Genomic DNA, 19,737 nt, shown 5'->3' on the forward strand with positions numbered 1-19,737 from the left:
TTTCGATTGCTACGATTTGTGAATTTCTTTTATGGATATTCAATTGTTCGATTTGTTAGTTTCATTTCTCAATTTTTTGATAAGGTATTCGGAAACTAATTTTAAATTGATTGGGTTGACACAATTTATTTGAAGTGGATTTTGTTTGATTGGCTAAATGATACTGAAACTGTCAAGGTTATTTAATTTTAATAAATATCCATAGCAATAGTAATAATAAATTAATAATTTTAATTAATATTCAAATATTTATACATACTTATCTTATCCCATAAATTCTAAATAGAAATAATTGTCGTTGGATCAGTCTCAATGTCGAATTAATCATAGATCACTCTAATGGTTTGTTTAATGACACCAAATTGATAATTACACGGTTAGGTTATTATATTTTAGAGGCTCGAGTATTGGGTGACCATAATATCGGTCATAAAGTCTTGATTTCTCGAATGTCTTTAATATCTTCTGATCTTCTATATTATTCTCTCTCTTACTTTACAATTTTTATATTTTAACTATTTATTATCATTTTTATAAAACAAGTTCAAAAAAGTAAAAGAAACTCCTTTTCGTGGATGGAGGGAGTATATGTTTATAATTTTTCTATGTTCATTATTTTAATATATTTAACTGTAAATATATTTTTATTATTTGAAAATCTTTTGTCCCACGCATAGCACGGGTGTTAACACTAGTAAAAATAACGGCTCTCTATTTAGTAAAAATAACTGATTTTATTTTCAATTATGTTGAAATGGGCCAGCCCATTATTTAATAATAAATCAAATATTAATATGGTTAAATTAGGTTAAATTTTATATCTTCTTCTCCACACGCCGCTTTCTTCTTTCTGTAAGTTTTTCTGTATTTTAGGTTTTGCAGTATTGTAGATGGTCTAACACATTTATATCAATTTTCAATACATTCATATCACACCCATCCAAAATCTTAGCTATCGAAGATGTTAAGATCAGGAAAGAAATCCAAATCCAGCTCTCCGATAATCCAAGCTAGCCCTCTAATTGCGACTGCGGCCTCTTCATCATCAGCCCTGCCTCCACCATCGCCTCGGTGGACTGAACTGCCCGATGATTTGACGTCGAATATCCTACAAAGATTGGATGCTGAAGAGAGGTTGATTAGTGCGCAGCTAGTGTGTAGTACTTGGTGGAGAGTCTGCAAGAATCCTGCCATGTGGCGCGTCATTGATTTGGATGCTCGACGGAAATTTGATGATAAATTTGGTAGTATTTGCCGTTGCGCAGTGGATCGTAGCCAGGGACAATTGGCCGAGCTAAAGCTTTGCGATTTATATGTGGTTGAGATGCTAAACTACGTAGCCGAGCGGTAGAATTTTTTAATTTTAATTTACAATTTTATTAATTAGTTGCCTGTGTGTTTTTTTCATCTATGTGTTCCAAGTATGTGAAGTGTTTAATATTTATCTTTATGGACGAATTCGTATGATGATATTATGCTCATTTTGTGAATGTGTATCTTTTGTGTATATTCTTATGCCCATTAATCTTCAATCTAGTTGATTTTTTTTCAATATATCATGTGATTGTTGTGTAATCGGCAAACTTTATGTATTACTATTCCTCATGTTTTTTCTACTCTTTTGACAGATCATGCCAGCTTCGATGCCTTACAATTTTAGAGCTTGACAATGAAGATGGGTTTAATGAAGCAATAAAAAAACTGCCACAATTGGAAGAGTTGCACCTTTTTTTGAATATGTCAGTGTTCGATAATAAAGATTTTGAAACGATTGGCTTTGCTTGCCCAAGGTTGAAATCATTAACATATCACAACTGTTATCGAAGGACGGATATGTTTTCAAAGCATGTTGAGCAAATTGGGAAAAGCATGCCTAATCTGTGCCATCTCCGAATTTGTGAATATTCAATTGGGTATAAGGGGCTGGAAGCGCTTGCCCATGGCTGCAGCCACCTCAAATCACTTGATCTTCGTTTATGCCCCCTTCTTTATTGTGGTAAAAGTTTTTCTGAGGAAAGAAAAGATCGCTGGCATTCGGACTCTATGATCAGTCTTGCGGATTGGATTAAGGAATGGAATGACTACTATTACGACGAACAGCAAGATACTTTTCCTGGTTACTATATTCGTGGTTGTGATATTTTTGATAATTACTGATTAATGGTGTTTTCAAGTGTCTTTATGTTCCGTTGCTTAAAAATAGACAAGTTTTATTGTTTTAGTACGTTTTTAAAATTTAGACCAATTTTAAAAAGTCTTTATCTTGTGAAATCAACAGTTCCCTAAAGTGGCATGTAAATTTGTTGCTCAAACTGAACATGAACTGCAATTATATACTCCATATTTAAGGCAAAACCTCGGAATTTCAGTTTATGGTTTTGATATCTCGGCAAGTGTTTTGGTTCCTTTATGTTAGGTACTTCAACTATGATTCTACTTTGTTTTTTCAAATGGTTTAGTTGGCATCACATTTGAACTTTTGGAGTTTGTTTTTCCAGCAGTAAATTTACATCTCATTGTTAATTTGTTATTCATATTTGGAGTTTGTCCAGCTATTTACATTGTTACTCGTCGATAAAATCCCAACCACCTATATTTTTTGTATAGAGAATATGCTTATTGAATCTAGCAATTTAACCGTAAGTTTCGTATATTTGGGAACATTTACCGCTGCGCAGTGGATCTTAGCCATGGACAACTGGTCGAGCTAAACCTTTCCAGTTTTAAAGTCGATGGCTTACTAAACTACGCAGCTCATCGGTACAATTTTATTCATTATTCCCTGATTTTAACTAATATACGATGGCTGTTTTTTCGAACCTCTATTTTGTTTGGTTGCCATAATTAATCACTGATATGGCGCATGGGTTATAATTTATTGACAGATCCAGTCAGCTACGATGCCTTACACTTAATTAATTATTCAATAATAGAAAGTGAACTAATTGAAGCGATAAAAAGACTACCACAATTGGAAGAGATGCATCTTACTTTGAAGGATCCAACGCTCGGTCCGGAAGATATCGAAACCATTGGAGTCTCTTGCCCCATGTTCAAATCATTCACATATAATAGCTACAAATGTGATTTTTATTTAGTATTTTCAGAGCATGCTGCAGCCATTGAGGAAGCATGCCTAACCTACGCCATCTCCGATTTTGTGTACTAGTTATTCGTAATTGGGGACTAGAAACAATTCTCGATGGCTGCCCCAACCTGGAATCACTTCATCTTCGGGAATGCCACGGTCTTGATTTTTTCGGGGATGTAGGCAAAAGATGTTTAGACCAAATAAAAGATCTGACTATCGGAAAGTAAAACTCATTTATTTATGGTTATTAGTCGGAAAGACCACAGGTTTAATTTGATCAAAATTCTGGCTCATCTGGTGTAAGGAAGTGGACTGATAAGCATAAATAAATACAGTACTTAATTAAGTTCAAATTATGAAATTAATAATATATTAACATTATCTTTAAGAGAAGTAATTAATTACATTGGAGAGGAGATCCTTCATGACACTCATAGAATGAGACTGACTGAACTCAATTTTGTGAGTCATGTTTGCTTTGGATTCCAAATTGAACCTCCAATTGTAACGGTGCATGTGGCTGCCTTATTGGCACCTCTGCCTCCATGGATCGAGTGCCGGATGAATTGACGGAGAATATCCTGCTAAGGTTGCATGCTGAAGAGAGACTAGAGAGTGCGCAGTTAGTATGTAGTACATGGTAGAGAGTCTGCAAGATTCCCGTCATTTGGTGTGTTATTCATTTTGTTACTCATCGTTGCGGCACTGACAAATTTGAGAGGATTTACCGTTGCGCAGTGGATCGTAGCCAGGGACAACTGGTCAAGCTAAAGCTTTCCAGTTTTAACTTTTAACGTGGATGGCTTGCTAAACTACGCAGCTCATAGGTACAATTTTATTAATTATTCCCGGATTTTAATTAATATACGATGATTATTTTTTCTAACCTGTATTTTGTTTGGTTGCCATTCTTTTATACTCCCTCCGTCCCGCTTTAGCAGTTCCATTGACTTTTCTGCACTCGTTCTGTAAAAATGATAATAAATAGCTAAAGTGGAGAAATAATAAAGTAAAAAAGAGAATAATATAGAGAAGAGTCTTATCTACATTATTCTTTTTTTACTTTATTATTTCTCCACTTTAACTATTTATTATCATTTTTACAAAACGAGTGCAGAAAAGTCAATGGGACTGCTAAAGCGGGACGGAGGGAGTATTTATTTTCCCATAATCAAGTAAGCTACTATGCCTTACACTTGATAATTATACAATAATGGAAAGCGATTTAATTGATGCGATAATAAAACTACCACAATTGGATGAGTTGCAACTTATTTTCATGGATCCAACGCTCAGTCCCGAAGATTTCGAAACCATTGGCACCTCTTTTTCCATGTTGAAACCATTCGCATATAATAGCAAGAAATGGGGTCTTTATTAAGTATTTTCAAAGCATGCTGGAGCCAATGGAGGAAGCATGCCTAACCTACGCCATCAACGATTTAGTTCACATATTATTCATAATTGGGGACTGGAAACAATTCTCAATGGCTGCCCCAACCTGGAATCACTTCATCTTCGGGAATGCCACGGTCTTGATATTTTTGGGGATGGAGGCAAAAGATGTTTAGACCAAATAAAAGATCTGACTATTGGTTTTTTCGACTATGATGTCTTCTCTTTCCTATCATAGTAATTATGAATATGATCCATATTTTTATTAGGATTGAGGATTTTGATGGTTCACTTTTATGTTTAGGTTGGTGAAGGATGATGCTACTTTGTTTTTCCAAATTAGTTTAGTTGGCACCAGTTTTGATTGAAGATTGGTTTTCCAACTATTTACATATCTACTTATTGATAAAATCCACACCACTTGTTATGTTTTCAATTTTTATAGTAGAAAATAAGCTATTGGATTTGAATCTATTGATTTCACCTATATATATATATACTAAATTTGACAGACTTTGGGGGACGGAGGTATAGTAGAAAATGGTGAGTGATGTTGGTAGAATGTGTCATATTTTTATTTACTTTCTCCATCCCTGAAAAATTGATAAACTTGTAATAATGCGGGTTTTAATTATGTGCAATCTGTCAAATAAGAGATGGCCAAAAAATAAAGTAGTGAGAGGAAAAGAGTAGAATGAGTGTTAGTGCACCACAATAAAAAAAAAACCCGTTATTGAATTTTTTTAATACAATCAAAGACATTAATTTATTTTTCTAAAAGTTTACCACCAACTCTTCAAAAAATATCATTATTATTGGTGTCCCAACTTAAATTAGAGAACACAAATCGAAGTGTTCTAAAACAGTAAAAAGATTAATTTAATTTGTCATTAATCTAAGGACGCTTTCTTTTGCATCCAAAATTGTTTTCATTTTCTAACACTTTCTAATGCAAGTGATGGACAATTAAATAATAAAAAAAAAGTACTTCCTCCATCACAACGGAGATTAAAGAAATTGTGTTGAAAAGTAAGAGAAGGAAATAAAATAGGAAAGATAAAGAGAGAGTAAAATAAATGCCGAAATAAAGTAAGAATGATTGGACTTTTTTTGTCAAAAATAGAAATGACTCAACTTAGTTGGGACATTCCAAAAAATACGACTCAACTTAGTTGGAAGGGGGGAATAAGGGAATTAGCATTAAAAGAGGCATATCTATGCTTGTTATACTACCATTTAAAAAAGGAGGCATAATAAATTAGATTATGAAGAATTACTAAAATTCACTACTCTCTCCGTCCCGCTTAAGATGATACGTTTTCCTTTTTAATTTGTCCCAACTAAAATGACACATTTCTTTTTTTGTTATCATTTTTGTTATTGTAATAGTGATATTTATTTTAAATTTATAAATTAAAATATAATAGAGATATGAGATTGTAGTATATAGTACCATTATTAATCACAGGTGTAAGAAGGGTCGTGAGAACTACCATGATTAGACGTTCATTAGTAATAAATAAAACGAATACGAAAGGTCGTGACAAGATGAAGCATCTTACTAGTATTTAAGTACTCCTTAGCATTATATGGAGTACAACGTAATAGCAGAAAACACCACGACCAAGGCAAAATCGAAAATGTTGAGCAAAGGAAAGAAATCCGAATCCAGCGAGCCAATAATCCTAACTAAACTTTCAATTCCCACCGAGGCATCTTCATCATCAATCCCCCTTCCGTCTCCGCCTTCACCATCGCCGCCGTGGACTGAACTGCCTGACGACTTGACTGGGAATATCCTGCAAAGGCTTCACGCTGAAGAGATACTGCAGAGCGCGCAGGAAGTGTGTAGCAAATGGTGGAGACTCTGCAAGGATCCTGCCATGTGGCGTGTCATTGATTTGGATCTTCGACGTTGTTGTGGTTGTTCGCTCAAAAAATTTAAGAGCATTTGCCGTCGTGCAGTTGATCGTAGCCAGGGGCAGTTGGTCGAGCTGAAGCTTACCGGTTTTGCAGCGGATTTGTTGATTCACTACGCAGCCGAACGGTAAAATTCTTCAATTCCCTATATATTATGATGATTTATTGTTATTAAGTGTATTTTATTTTACGTTCTAATCTCATGATATATACAGATCAAGTCAGCTGCGATGTGTGACACTTTCAGATGCTCATATAACAGGGACTGCTTTAACTGAGCCAATAAAAAAGCTCCCAAGATTGGAAGAGTTGCACCTCTACATGAGGTATATGCCTGAGCCCACAGATTTGGAAACCATTGGCATTTCTTGTCCAATGTTGGAATCATTCTCATGTAGTAACTCTTGGATTGTGAATCTTGAAATTTCAGAGCATGCTGTAGCAATTGGGAAAACCATGCCTAATCTACGTCATCTCCAACTTATTGGGCAGAGGATGGAAAATAGGGGACTGGTAGCAATTCTGGATGGATGCCCCCGCCTCGAATCACTTGATCTTGGGGGATGCTATGGGCTTGATATGCAAGGGGATTTAGGTAAAAGATGTTGTGAGCAACTAAAAGATCTGAGCCTCCATCCAGTGTCTCCACCCTCTATCACTTATCAAGATAGGGATTATTATGACATTGACAGTGATTCGTCAGGTTATGATCCCTACAATGATAGTGAAGATGAATGTGATAGTGATGAAGAAGATGATATTCATTTTGAATATCATTAGTTGGTATGAAAGGTCCCAAAGTGGTAATTGGAACTAAGCCGAGTTTTCATTCGGTGAACCTTGTAATCGACTAGTTACTTGTTTTTGTGGCAATTAGCCGTATTATCTATGTGTACTTTTGATTTTGTTGTTAAGGTGGTTGATGATTATCTATATGGAGTATAGTACATGAGTACTTGTATTGTAGTATCTCTAATATTTCCATATATGTCTATGTTTCCACTCTTTTGACATAAAAAGTAGGTTTAGATGCTTTATACTATTCTCTCGATCCACATTAAATATTTCATATTTTATCAGTGTAGGTTATAAGAAATTAATTTTGTTAAAAAAAAGTGAATAAAATTAATAGAATGTGGATTTCACTTTTTCAAATATTCTTATTTTTATAATAATTATGAGTAAAATGAGGTAGTTGAATTATATTAAGTTTACTTACTAAAAATAGTTCTCCCCGCGTCAACGAAAAATAAGTCCCGTTTTACCATTATGAATATCCACAAAAAATAGTCCAATTTATAAAATGGAAATTTTCTCTCATATACTTTACTTATTGTTTCTACTTTCTTTTCATATGTTTACTTCTTTTTCTCTATCTCTTACTTTACTTTACTTTTTTTTCTATCTCTTTTACTTTATTTATTTTCAAAATATTGAATTTGTCTATTTTTAAATAATATAAAAAAATGACAAATATGATCTATTTTTAATTAACTTATGTATCTTTTTCTCATATAACAATTTTACTAATTTTTTCAATATATATATATATATATATATATATATATATATATATATATATATATATATATATATATATATATAGGGATGTACTAAGATAACAACACTCTTTATTGTAACACCATACCACAATTTTAGGCCATTGGATCTGAAAATCGTGTGCTTGTCATGCTGCTACGTGTAAAAACCATAGGGGTAAAATAAGAAATTTCTAATTTTACGTTACCAGATTGCAGTGCTGTTCATTGAATATTGCAATCTTACCACAACAATATTGCAGTTTATCATGACTGCAATATCTAAATATAATAGACTGCAATATCTAATACAGTAGACTGCAAACCCGTGTTTTTTCACGAAACTTAATCCTAGGCGTCCATAGATGAGATCTAACGGACTATATTGGTGGTATGGTGTTATTCTATCTATGGTGGCACCCCAATGCACCCTATATATATATATATATATATATAGAGAGAGAGAGAGAGAGAGAGAGAGAGTTGTGATCAATGTCGAACCAATTTTAAAGACCGAACTAGAGACCAAATCTGGGCCACTAGATCTAGTTTTTTTGATGAGATGTGCTGCTGTGAAAATTTTTTCGGCTTCATTACTAGTTCATTTTACTTCATTGTATAGGTTTATTACTTCATTCTGTACGTAATACCTTGAAACTACAACATGTTTTTACTTGTTTCCAGTAAGTTTTGAAATGATTCAACATATGCTTCATTCAAATTCATTGACGTGGGTTTTTCCTTGATTAACATTTAAAAATGCAATTTTTTCAAGTGAGTTTATTACTTCATTCAGAAACGTTATTACTTCATGGGATAAGATTTTTACTTCATTCCAGTAGGACTGCAAATGCTTCTACACATACTTCATTCCAATAATTTATTACATTATTCCATGCGTTTATTAAACCATATTAGCGTCATGACGGTGGTGATAGATATTGTAGAGAGAAAGAACAGCATGCGACGGCGAAACAACATTTACGTACTGGAATGAAGTAAAAACCTACTGGAATGAAGTAAAAACCTACTAGAATGAAGTATTATATTCTGGAACGAAGTTAAATCTTCGTAACATGTTAGTATGACTTATTTACCTTCGGCTAAATTAAAATAGGCTCGTGATGAAGGCGAAAATAATTTATAAATTTCTGTATCTTATCCATAAAAAACTAGATCTAAAAGCCCTAATTTGGTAGGATTCGGTGGTTCGGTCTTTAAGAGTGGATTTGTGGATAATGGAAATATATATATATATATATATATATATATAGGGTCTTCATCTACCAAAATCAGTCCTTAAGTATAGAAATATAGACCATATGTAGACCGTCCGATCTGGTGATTAATGGCTAAGATCTGTAGTGACTCCTCGTTTTGTATGGGTCATAATAAGACCGATCTGTGTCATGTGAGGGGTAATTTAGGAATTGGAAATATTAGGAACCGTCGTTCCATTTTCTAGGCCCTGATTAATTGGGATTTGGGAGTGATTATTGCACATGTTAAGTTGGTGCTTGGATTCCCACGCCATTCAATCTCACTCTCTTTTATCAAAATCCCTTCAATTTCCCACAATTTTTCTTCTTCTACCACCAAATAAACCAAAAATCCTTCAACAAAAAATCCTCTCCGCCCATAAAAATCGTCGTCTCCACAATACATTCAACTTCTCCTCCACAAAAACGTCGTCTCCTTCCACACAATCGTTTCTTCCACAAAAACCCTATTCCTAGTCCAGAAAATCGACGAAGAAGGGAAACCAAAAAACCTAATTCAACAATGGTGGACACTCGAGCATCTGGATCGGGTAGTCATGACGGAAAAGGTTAGTATGAATTTGTTCAACCCTTGACTTCAATTTGACAAAATCAGGCCAAAATTCCACTTCAATTCGTTGTTCGACGCGTAGTGTATCAGAGAATGGACGCGAAGAAGAACAACCCGCGAATCCCAAAAGCACCGAAAGGTAAGTCGATTTCACTTTCTGGTATTTGGATGCATGTAGTTTTGTTTCGAATTTGGTATATAATTGTATGTTGCTATGACTCAGATATGCGTTTAGTATCACCCATAAGCTTGTATGTTGCTATGACTCAGATATGCGTTTAGTATGACCCATAAGCTTGTATGTTGCTGTGACTCAGATATGCGTGTATTATCATCCATAAGCTTATAGGTTGCTATGACAAGCTTATCTGATATATGTGATACAAATGGTCTTATAGTCAAATGATCTACATGTGTTTCTATGACTCAGATATGAGGTTAGTATCACCCATAAGCTTGTATGTTGCTTATGACTCAGATATGCGTTTAGTATGACCCATAAGCTTGTATGTTGCTGTGACTCAGATATGCGTGTATTATCATCCATAAGCTTATAGGTTGCTATGACAAGCTTATCTGATATATGTGATACAAATGATCTTATAGTCATATGATCTACATGTGTTTCTATGACTCAGATATGAGGTACTACACTGTGTGCTTCTGTTTCCATCGCAAAGCAGTGGTGATAATAGACGCTTCTAAAGATAAAGAATGGCATGACTTCCGGTATACCTACGGTTCTGTTCCAGAGACGTTGGTACGTGTGACACATTAGTCCTCAAACTAATACTTAAATGTTATTTAAACTAACGCAATGCATATTTTGCAGAGGACGTTCTTCTGTAAGTATTTAACCATGATTGGTTGTCACAATCAATGCAAGACAGTGATGAACGCACCTATTCAGAGGATGAAGATGAGTTGGAGAACGACTGGAAATATTGAGGACAGTGGTGTTTATTTGCTCAGACACCTTGAAGTCTACATGGGTGAAAGAGAGGGTCAATGGAGTTGTGGACTTTCAACTAAAAACAAAGGTGTGCTTCAGTATCTAAGAGCTAAATACAATCGTGTGTTGTTGTTAGCAAGAAATAATCATTGCACATTACTGAACAAAGAGGCGGCATCCAAACACTATGCGAAGGAGAGCAAGAAAACAAAGATCAACGTAGAAAAGATGATAGCAAACTACGGATCATGATCACTAGTTATGTCATAACTAAAACTACCGTCCATTTCTTTATATATTACCACTATTTTAATTTTTAATTAAACGATGTTTAGTCATTGTAATTCTCGTTTTGAGGATCATTGTTATTGTTACAATATATTATTTCAACTATATTCGTTTTTGGAGTCTCCATGCACTAGTACGCTTACTCCAGCTGATGCCGCATTGTACCAATTAGTTTAAAAACAGATATACCCAACACCTCATCTGTCCAATTTTGCTGCTGATATTTACAAATTTAAAGATTAACAGTATGATGATATGACCCAACAGTAACATAGATATGACTCAAACTACACCTACGCCTTTGTCCATCCAATGTTCAGTCATTTAACTTAAAATTGCACAAATAATGACGTGAAATTGGACGTCTGTACCACAAAGTTAGTCGTTGTGTAAAACTGCTCTCGGAAACAACCTGTAATGCATCTTCCGTGTAAAACTTACAATACAATGGGTGATAATAAATGAATATATGAGTCATAGCAACTTATGGTCAACTAGTGGCATAATAAACCAACATTTTAGTCCTGGCATCACATTACTTAGTGACCTAATGTCTTATACCATTCTGATCGAAATATTCATATCAAACAAGCTGAAGCAATACAAAATATTCTTGTCATTGGGTCATAATAAACGAATATATGAGTCATGGAAAAGTATGGGAAATTTGGGTGATAATAATCCAATATTCGAGTCATTCCATAAAACTCCTGAAAATCAGAATGCCTTATACAAAACATACCAAACTGAGTAATTTCCAACAATATGACATTGAACTGATGTTACTTCAAAAGAAAAAGAAAACATGGTATCAAACTTCAGAATTTATTGTCGAGCGCCGTTTTTCTTTCTCTTTTAATTTGACGCAATTCCTTGAATCGTGGTGACCCCACTCCTGACATTTCTTGCATTGACGCAAAGGCTTGCTCTTAAGCTTCAAAGCCTTCTCCACTCTTGAGGGGACTCTACTACCAGATCCCTTTGTGCTGACGACTTCAGGTGGTTGAACATCTACATACATGGGTGCCTCTGCCCCATAAAATTCTTCAATAAGCTTCTTCTTCTGTGCTGTAGACGTTACTACTCCGCCCTCGAAAATCTGTTGTCTTGCTTCACGAACTATAGATGTAAGCTCATGCATTTGATCAATATTGACAGAAACAGCCTGGTACAACTCCAAAATCTCTCCCAATAAAATTGTTTGCGCCTTCTTCTTGTCATCAACATAACCATGTATTGCTACATCTTCGAATTGGACAGCATGCACAGCCTTAACTAGAGGAGATTTCAACCATCTACCTCCAATCAGATTCTCCAGAATCAAGCACATTTTTTTGTTCTTCAACACATGAAAGATGTGGCAGCATACAAGACCGATCCTACAAAACATCTTACATTCACAATGGAACAAAGAATCCTCCACGGAGAATGTTACATCCCATGTGTTTGAATAATGATCTAATACCTTGTAAAGCTCGGGACTTGATTCATTTGATATAGATATAAGGCTACAGTGGTTATACGCCTCCAGTATCTGTTCCTGTATTTCCTTGAATGCATAGTCTGTGAATATTGTTGATGCATGCTTCTCAACAGACCACTGTGTTCTCATCTTTGCGGTAGTATTCCCGTCCATATAATCCAGCTTTGCGGACTGGTTGCGTTGGGCATCAACAGCATTGTTGAAGTTCATTATAAACATAACAAGGATAGCCCTGGACTGAGTATACCTCTTAAAAAAACTGTTCTGAGATTCAGAAACAGATGTCGTCTTTATCAGAGAACTGTTAGGAAAGTCCCTAAAGTATGCCGGAACCCAGAACTCTCGAGATTCGAACATAGAAACAAACCAGTCCGCGTCTTCAAGTTCATATGTTTCCATGACAGTCTTCCATTTGTCTTCAAACTCGGTGGGTTCAATCAACTCAGACCAAACACACGAATTCAAATCCTTTTTAAAATCAGAATTACCAAGTAGTGATTTAGGTACCTTTTCAGCGACTTTAGCCATGATGTGCCACATGCACCATCTATGACGTGTATCCACAAGAACATTTTCAACCGCTACTTTCATTCCCAAGTCTTGATCAGTAATAATCAACTTAGGAGACATTCCCATGCACTTGACAAACTGTTTGAAAAGCCATGAAAAAGAGTCTGCACTCTCACTACAAAGCAAACCAGCTCCAAAGGACACCGCACGCCCATGGTTGTCCTTCCCAGTGAATGGAGCAAATATCATAGAGTACCTGCACAACCAAATAACAAAGGATTAAATCATTAACATGTGGATATCGATGTGGTATGCTAATATGTAATAATAAACTGCAATCATAGCATAACAGAAAAATAAAACAATTTTAAGTGGACAACATTTACCTATTCGTTGAGTAGGTAGTGTCAAACGAGACAATGTCACCAAATTGCATGAAATTCTTCTTAGCAATAGGATCGCACCAGAATAAATGCATCAGTCGACTACGAGAATCAACCTCATACTCGTACGTGAAGGCGTCACAACTTTCCTTCTTCTTCTTCATCTCGTCTATTATCATTTGGGCGTCATATCCTTCAGCGTATCTTCTGATGTCCCGTGTGTAGTTACGTATGTCCAACACAGTACACCCAACGGACTCATATCCGCCCATCAATTCAGTCAACAGCTTGAAAGTGAGAGAAGGACCGATATTAGCACCAGCACAATCCGTAATAAATTTTTGGTGCACTGGATCAAGTTGACGATTTAATCTCATGAACTTCTGGTGTTGTACCAAAACCATGGGGTGGTTGTGTTCTTCGTTGAAGTGTTGAATGACATAACCACGGTCAGAATCGAATTTGAATGCAACCCGAGCATCACATCCACATTTTTTAGATTTACGTCGTCGTTTAGGTTGTTCATCGCTAAATTTCTGCTCACCTTCTCTGTTACACACCATGTAAAACCATATGGTAAGATCATCAACCTTCTTTGAACCGTTCTTCCTTGTGTCAAAACCGACACATCGACCATAATTCTCATAAAACTCAATGGCGTTGTCCAAAGTAGGGAAGCTACGACCAACAAAAGGTTTAATCTCTATAGGGCATTCTGGTGTATTTAAATCTGTAATAATAAAAAACAAAGACAATCAGTGGCTGGTTGATTGTCCTAAAATAATACAGGCAGTATAAAGTAGTGCTAAAAATTGTTACAGTATATAACATGTCATGCTAAGTGCATATTTGAGTCATACCTAAAGATGTCATAGTTGCCCCTTTACTAAGTAATATTCGTATCATTACTACTACTGATGAAAACTCAAAGATAAAAACAAAATATGATAACATTGTGTCATACTAAGTGCGGATTGAAGTCATACGAAATAATGGCATAATAAACAGATAAATAATTAATGATTGTAACATTACTAAAACAAAACGATAAATAATTCATGGTTGAATCATTATTAAAATTACAGTAACAAAAATAAAATCAAAACCTGTATTGTCAAGAATGTCATCGGGGGATGATTGATTATCTAGATGTGAAGTAGAAGGCGTTTCAGATTCCATTTCCAGAACGATTGAATCTGGAAACAAGAGCTCTATAAGTGTAACAAAGTGATGCAGCGACTGAATGTTATAAACGAAAATATGTATTTTTCGACATTGTGGAATGCAAACTCAAAGGCTGTGAAGAAGAAGACAAAACTGGAAACTAATTAGAAGGTCAAATGAATTAAAGCTCGTATGAATCTTCATAGAAGAAATGAAGGTGAGAAATTATGGATTGTAACACACATAACTCACGCTGATGATGAGTAAGTGGAGAGAGGAATAAGCAACATTATAGGAACTTCCAAAACAAACGAAAACAAGGATTGACCAAAGTGACCTTTTATGAATATAAATGATTAAATTAATATAATCTGACAAATAAATCTAGCCATTAGATAATTTAATCTTAAGATGATCAAGCCTAATCCTATGGATAATAAACCGTCTGTATTTCTTTATTTAAGGCCATTTTTGTTTTGATCAAAATCCTATATATATATATATATATATATATATATATATAGGGTAGTGATAAAATGCAAACTTATATATTGTACAAACTCAAAACTCTTCAACACAACTTCAATACAGTTTCAATACAATATCAGCACAGTGTAAAATTTCAAGATTTTAATGTCAACACAGTATCAACACAATATCAACACAACATCAATCATGACTTCCGTTGAAATTCTATTGACATTTTCCTGTTGATGTTTTTTTGTGATCTATTGACATTTTTCAACGGTCCAGATCAAAGTTTTGAGTTTGTACCATATTTAGAGTTTTCATTTAATCACATCCCTATATATATATATATATATATATCCTGTTTTTTAAAATTCAAACTGGGTCAACAAATGACGAGACAGTATCGTATTCTTCAAATTCAAATTGGGTCAAGAGGTTTGGAGAATGTATCATAGTGGACTAGTATTTTTATAGCCAAATCAATATAAATTTAAAGACTACTGACACATGAACTCAACCAGTTTATTATTATATCAACTCATATATACTTGGATTATTATTAGTGAAATGTAAATCTAATTGACTGAATTATGAAATCTACTTGTCCATAGTAGAAGAAAATAAAAATAAATAGAACTAAAAGTTTTAATAATTTTAACATACTACAATGTTAGATATTCCATCCATTCTATTAAAATATAGGCATATGATATAATAATAAAATTAAGATATGATAATAATAGTTAAAATAATGTTAGTGGATAATTTGATCTCCATTATTATTAGTGTTTTAATGGTGATATAAGTTATAAATAACTTAATGTATTGAGATAATTTATTGGAATAACTTTTTGTAAGTAGGGTGTCCAAATTTTTATGGAACAGACAAAATAAAATTCGCATATATTTTTATGGGATGAAGGCAATATTATTTTATGAATGGGCAGAATAACTTCTAATCCAATAGTATTGAGGCATTTTCGTAGACCTATATGTTAATAATGTAGATACATAGTGAAATAGTGGAGTAATAAAATACTGTAGGTTGGAAAATAAAGTGAAAATGGAACAATTTTTTATATATCATGTTCAACATTTTTTATTTTTAGGGTAAGATGTATATCATGGTCGTGTATGTGTGGTGAATGTTATGATTCCTTAGTCCCATTAAATATGCAATATTTGTTTTTCGGCACATGATATTAGGTAGTGTTGTTTTATTAGTTAATGAAAAGAGAGTAAAGTAAAAAGGAATAAAAAGTAGAAGAGTATTGTTTCTATTTTTAGAAACTGTTTCATATTTAATGAGACAAACTAAAAAAAAGAAAAAACGTTTTTTAATATGATATAGGAGTATTTAAATAAGCGGCTCCTTGTTCAACTACTTCTGACCCTTCTTATTTTTATTTTTAATTAAGTAACGGTTAAAAGATTATAAAAAGATGCACCTCTCCTAATGAGATTACGAATCTTCCTCTTTTCATTTATGAACGTCTGTTTAATTAGGGTCTGATTAGGATTATATTTTTATTTTATATTTTTTAATGTACATCAACTTCAAAGTTTGTCGGTTTTTTCCTTAAAATAAAAAATTAAACACATTTGGCAAAGTAATACTTAGGTGACACTCAACTCTAAGTAATAGGAGTACTACTTAAAAACTAGATACAGTTATCTGTCTATTTTAATGTAACTGAATTTTAATGTTAGTGAGAAAAATTATTTAAACTCATGATATTATGCGTCAAGTTTAAAGTTCATAGAAAAAAATACTTCCTTCGTCCTCAAAGAATATGCCCTTTAGATTCGATACGAGTTTTAATATAGAATTGGTAAAATAAGAGAGAGGTGGAAAAAAAAATGTAATTAAAATATTATTAGTGGAGATTCAGTCCTACCTCATTAGAGAAAAGACTTTCTAAATTAAAAAATGCATATTCTTATGAGACAAACTAAAAAGAAAAAATAAATATATATTCTTATGAAAGGGAGTGTGTGAAATTTTTTTTAAAAAAAATCATTATATTAGACATCAATAAAGTGACGCCGTATTTGTCTTATTAAATCAAGAATATGTATTGTCGGTTAACGAGGAGCCTCTTCTTTCAATTTTCAAAACAATGCATTAATAAATTATTCATCACCCCACCAATATATATCCACACCACACCAAGATTTAGATATTCAACAGACCCCTAAATATTGAAGATGTCAACCAACGTGGCTCTCTCTTCATCATCCTCAGCCGTGCCACCACCGCCTCAATGGATCGATCTGCCAGAGGATTTGACGGCGAATATCCTCCAAAGGTTGGGTGCTGAAGAGATATTGATGAGTGCACAGGCAGTGTGCACTACATGGTGGAGAGTCTGCAAGAATCCTGCCGTGTGGCACGTTATTGATTTGGATTCTCGACAATGCGCAGCCAACAAATTTGAAATGATTTGTCGTAGCGCAGTGGATCGTAGCCAGGGACAATTGATCAAGCTAAAGCTTGTCTATTTTGAAGGGATTGTGTTGCCCAACTACATAGCTCAGCGGTAGAATTCTTCTTTCCTTAAATTTGCTCTAACAACAATATTTGGAGGTTAATTTTCTCTTTTTGACAGATCAAGTCAGCTTCGAAGCATGACACTATCAAACTGTAATCCAGCAGGAAATGCTTTGACAGAGACAATAAAAAAGCTTCCACATTTGGAAGAGTTGCATCTTTTCATAACATCAACTCTTGATCCCATTAATTGTGAAACCATTGGCATGTCTTGCCCTATGTTGACCTCTTTTGCATATACACGCTGCTGGGGCATGCCTTTGGAGTTTTCACGTCAAGCTGTAGCAATTGGAAAAACCATGCCTAATCTCCGGCATCTCAAGCTTTCTGAATATTTTCGTTTCGGTGAGAATGGACAGAAAGCGATTCTCGATGGATGCCTCCACCTTGAATTGCTTCATCTCGGGGGACGTTGTTATCGTGTTCTGCCAGGGGATTTAGGCAAAAGAGGTTTTGAGCTAATTAGTGATAATTCTGAGATTGAGTTGTCGTTTCGGGAGAAATTGTCTTGTATCTTGGGTCTTTAGTGATAGTTACGTTGTTGAGTCTTGAGTGAAGATGATTCAATTTTATGTGATGCGTACTTATGAATTAAGGATGACTTTTATGTAGTTCTTGAGCATTAATCATGAGACTTTTATTTTATTTAATTTTATTTGTTAGACTCGTATTTTGTTTGTACTATTCCTTACTAGTTTATAGAGTTGTCAGAAAGACTATGAGGTTTAATTTGATTAAATACTGATTCATCCAAACAGTGGTGTAAGGAAGTGTACTGATAATCATAACCAAGTACTCTTAATTAATTTCAAATTATGAAATTAACAACTATATCAATAATAACTAAGCTATCGTTAATAACTATATGAACACTATCATTTTCTCCGACATAAATATTGAAAAAATAGTCGTTTTTGCTCTAAACCAAGCTAATAATATATATTCCGCTCCCTCCCCTCCGTAAAAATAATGAAACCAATAAATTCGTGTGTTAGAATTCTCTTCTATCCATTACTAATAACGCTTTATAACTAATTAATGCAATTTGACATTCTCTGCTTGTAATTAAAATCAGGAATCCGAGAGGTCGTGAGAAGCTTGACAGTATCTTTATAATAATTAAATATAGGAATTCGAAAGGTCATGAGTTGAACCGAGGAGCCATTTATATCATCATCACCCACCAGCATTAATATTAATCAGAAAGGAAACAAAATCCAAATCCAGCGCTCCGATGACCCAATCCAGACCTCCAGCTCCACCATCGCCACCGTGGATCGAACTGCCTAATGATTTGACGGCGAATATCCTGAAAAGGTTGGATGATGAAGAAATTGTGGAATGTGCACAGAATGTTTGTAGCTCATGGCGGAGAATCTGCAAGAAACCCTCGATGTGGCGCGTCATTGATTTGGATTTTCGACGCCATGAGCTCCGTAAATTTGCTAACTTTCACTTTAACCGTGAAGTTGAAAAATTTAAGAACATTTGCCGTCGCGCACTGGATCGTAGCCAGGGACAATTGGTCGAGCTAAAGATAGCTGCTTATAGAGTGGATGTGTTGCTAGACTACATAGCCGATCGGTATGATTCTTTCCTTTGAGTGGATTCAGTTGATTTTAGATGTCTGATTAATGGAATTGCTTATGACAGATCAAGCCAGCTTCGAAGTCTTGAATTCATAGAGTATAATTTTCCAACTTCTCGTAATTTGATTCTGGCAATAAGAAAATTTGCGCAATTGGAAGAGTTGCACATTACTAACACACCGCCACTGCTTGATCTCGTAGATTTTGAATGCATTGGCATCTCTAGTCCCGCGTTAAGATCATTTACATACGACAACCGCTGCTTTAGCTTTACAGATTTTTCAGAACATGCTGTAGCAATTGGAAAAACAATGCCTAATTTGCATCATCTCCGACTTTGCTATCAGTGGATGGGAAATAATGCGCTTGAAGCGATTCTTGATGGCTGCCCCTGCCTCGAATCACTTGAGCTTGAGCAATGTCCCGGTCTTGATCTACAAGGTTCTCTTGGCAAAAGATGTTCTGATAAAATAAAAGATCTCAAGTTCAATCCTTTTAATTGGGATGATGACAGTGACTCCTCAGATTTGGAGCATGAAACCTTCTATCATGGTGATTATAATATTTATTAA

The 19,737-nt window shown here is 34.5% G+C and overlaps 5 protein-coding genes and 1 pseudogene across 5 annotated transcripts; 5 read left to right on the top strand and 1 right to left on the bottom strand.

The window, feature by feature from the left end:
- Positions 1–961: 961 nt before the first annotated feature.
- Positions 962–2,157, top strand: LOC125195432 (putative F-box/LRR-repeat protein 9). Its single transcript, XM_048093581.2, has 2 exons — positions 962–1,347; positions 1,629–2,157. The coding sequence occupies exons 1-2, from the start codon at positions 962–964 to the stop codon at positions 2,155–2,157; spliced, it is 915 nt and encodes a 304-aa protein (XP_047949538.2).
- A 3,969-nt stretch (positions 2,158–6,126) lies between these two features.
- On the top strand, positions 6,127–7,186 carry LOC148929581 (putative F-box/LRR-repeat protein 9 pseudogene; annotated as a pseudogene).
- Positions 7,187–9,726: 2,540 nt separating this feature from the next.
- On the top strand, positions 9,727–10,978 carry LOC148929582 (uncharacterized). The gene is made up of 7 exons (XM_089056943.1): positions 9,727–9,772; positions 9,820–9,913; positions 10,092–10,099; positions 10,205–10,211; positions 10,300–10,307; positions 10,413–10,534; positions 10,607–10,978. The coding sequence occupies exons 1-7, from the start codon at positions 9,727–9,729 to the stop codon at positions 10,976–10,978; spliced, it is 657 nt and encodes a 218-aa protein (XP_088913069.1).
- An 847-nt stretch (positions 10,979–11,825) lies between these two features.
- LOC125192410 (protein FAR1-RELATED SEQUENCE 5-like) lies at positions 11,826–14,569 on the bottom strand. The gene is made up of 3 exons (XM_089056944.1): positions 14,497–14,569; positions 13,394–14,120; positions 11,826–13,263 (listed from the first exon to the last, which is right to left on the bottom strand). Exons 1-3 carry the CDS (start codon positions 14,567–14,569, stop codon positions 11,826–11,828), a joined length of 2,238 nt encoding a protein of 745 aa, XP_088913070.1.
- Positions 14,570–17,233: 2,664 nt separating this feature from the next.
- Positions 17,234–18,103, top strand: LOC148929583 (putative F-box/LRR-repeat protein 9). Its single transcript, XM_089056945.1, has 2 exons — positions 17,234–17,565; positions 17,635–18,103. Exons 1-2 carry the CDS (start codon positions 17,234–17,236, stop codon positions 18,101–18,103), a joined length of 801 nt encoding a protein of 266 aa, XP_088913071.1.
- A 707-nt stretch (positions 18,104–18,810) lies between these two features.
- LOC125195429 (putative F-box/LRR-repeat protein 9) lies at positions 18,811–19,737 on the top strand. The gene is made up of 2 exons (XM_048093578.2): positions 18,811–19,160; positions 19,230–19,737. Exons 1-2 carry the CDS (start codon positions 18,811–18,813, stop codon positions 19,735–19,737), a joined length of 858 nt encoding a protein of 285 aa, XP_047949535.2.

The sequence above is a fragment of the Salvia hispanica genome, chromosome 4 (assembly GCF_029641045.1).
Source record: "Salvia hispanica isolate PSC_SH4W2 chromosome 4, Shi_PSC_v1, whole genome shotgun sequence".
In the NCBI taxonomy this organism is placed as follows: Eukaryota; Viridiplantae; Streptophyta; class Magnoliopsida; order Lamiales; family Lamiaceae; genus Salvia; species Salvia hispanica.

Excerpts from the sequence above, each read along its gene's own strand:
- LOC125195432 (XM_048093581.2), top strand. The coding sequence starts at position 962 with ATGTTAAGATCAGGAAAGAAATCCAAATCCAGCTCTCCGATAATCCAA. Across the intron at positions 1,348-1,628 it reads CTAAACTACGTAGCCGAGCG|ATCATGCCAGCTTCGATGCC; the intron begins GTAGAATTTTTT and ends CTCTTTTGACAG.
- LOC148929582 (XM_089056943.1), top strand. The coding sequence starts at position 9,727 with ATGGTGGACACTCGAGCATCTGGATCGGGTAGTCATGACGGAAAAG. Across the intron at positions 9,773-9,819 it reads GGGTAGTCATGACGGAAAAG|GCCAAAATTCCACTTCAATT; the intron begins GTTAGTATGAAT and ends TGACAAAATCAG. Across the intron at positions 10,535-10,606 it reads GTTCTGTTCCAGAGACGTTG|AGGACGTTCTTCTGTAAGTA; the intron begins GTACGTGTGACA and ends CATATTTTGCAG.
- LOC125192410 (XM_089056944.1), bottom strand. The coding sequence starts at position 14,569 with ATGGAATCTGAAACGCCTTCTACTTCACATCTAGATAATCAATCATCC. Across the intron at positions 14,121-14,496 it reads TGACATTCTTGACAATACAG|ATTTAAATACACCAGAATGC; the intron begins GTTTTGATTTTA and ends TTATTATTACAG. Across the intron at positions 13,264-13,393 it reads ACTACCTACTCAACGAATAG|GTACTCTATGATATTTGCTC; the intron begins GTAAATGTTGTC and ends TTGGTTGTGCAG.
- LOC148929583 (XM_089056945.1), top strand. The coding sequence starts at position 17,234 with ATGTCAACCAACGTGGCTCTCTCTTCATCATCCTCAGCCGTGCCACCA. Across the intron at positions 17,566-17,634 it reads CCCAACTACATAGCTCAGCG|ATCAAGTCAGCTTCGAAGCA; the intron begins GTAGAATTCTTC and ends TCTTTTTGACAG.
- LOC125195429 (XM_048093578.2), top strand. The coding sequence starts at position 18,811 with ATGACCCAATCCAGACCTCCAGCTCCACCATCGCCACCGTGGATCGAA. Across the intron at positions 19,161-19,229 it reads CTAGACTACATAGCCGATCG|ATCAAGCCAGCTTCGAAGTC; the intron begins GTATGATTCTTT and ends TGCTTATGACAG.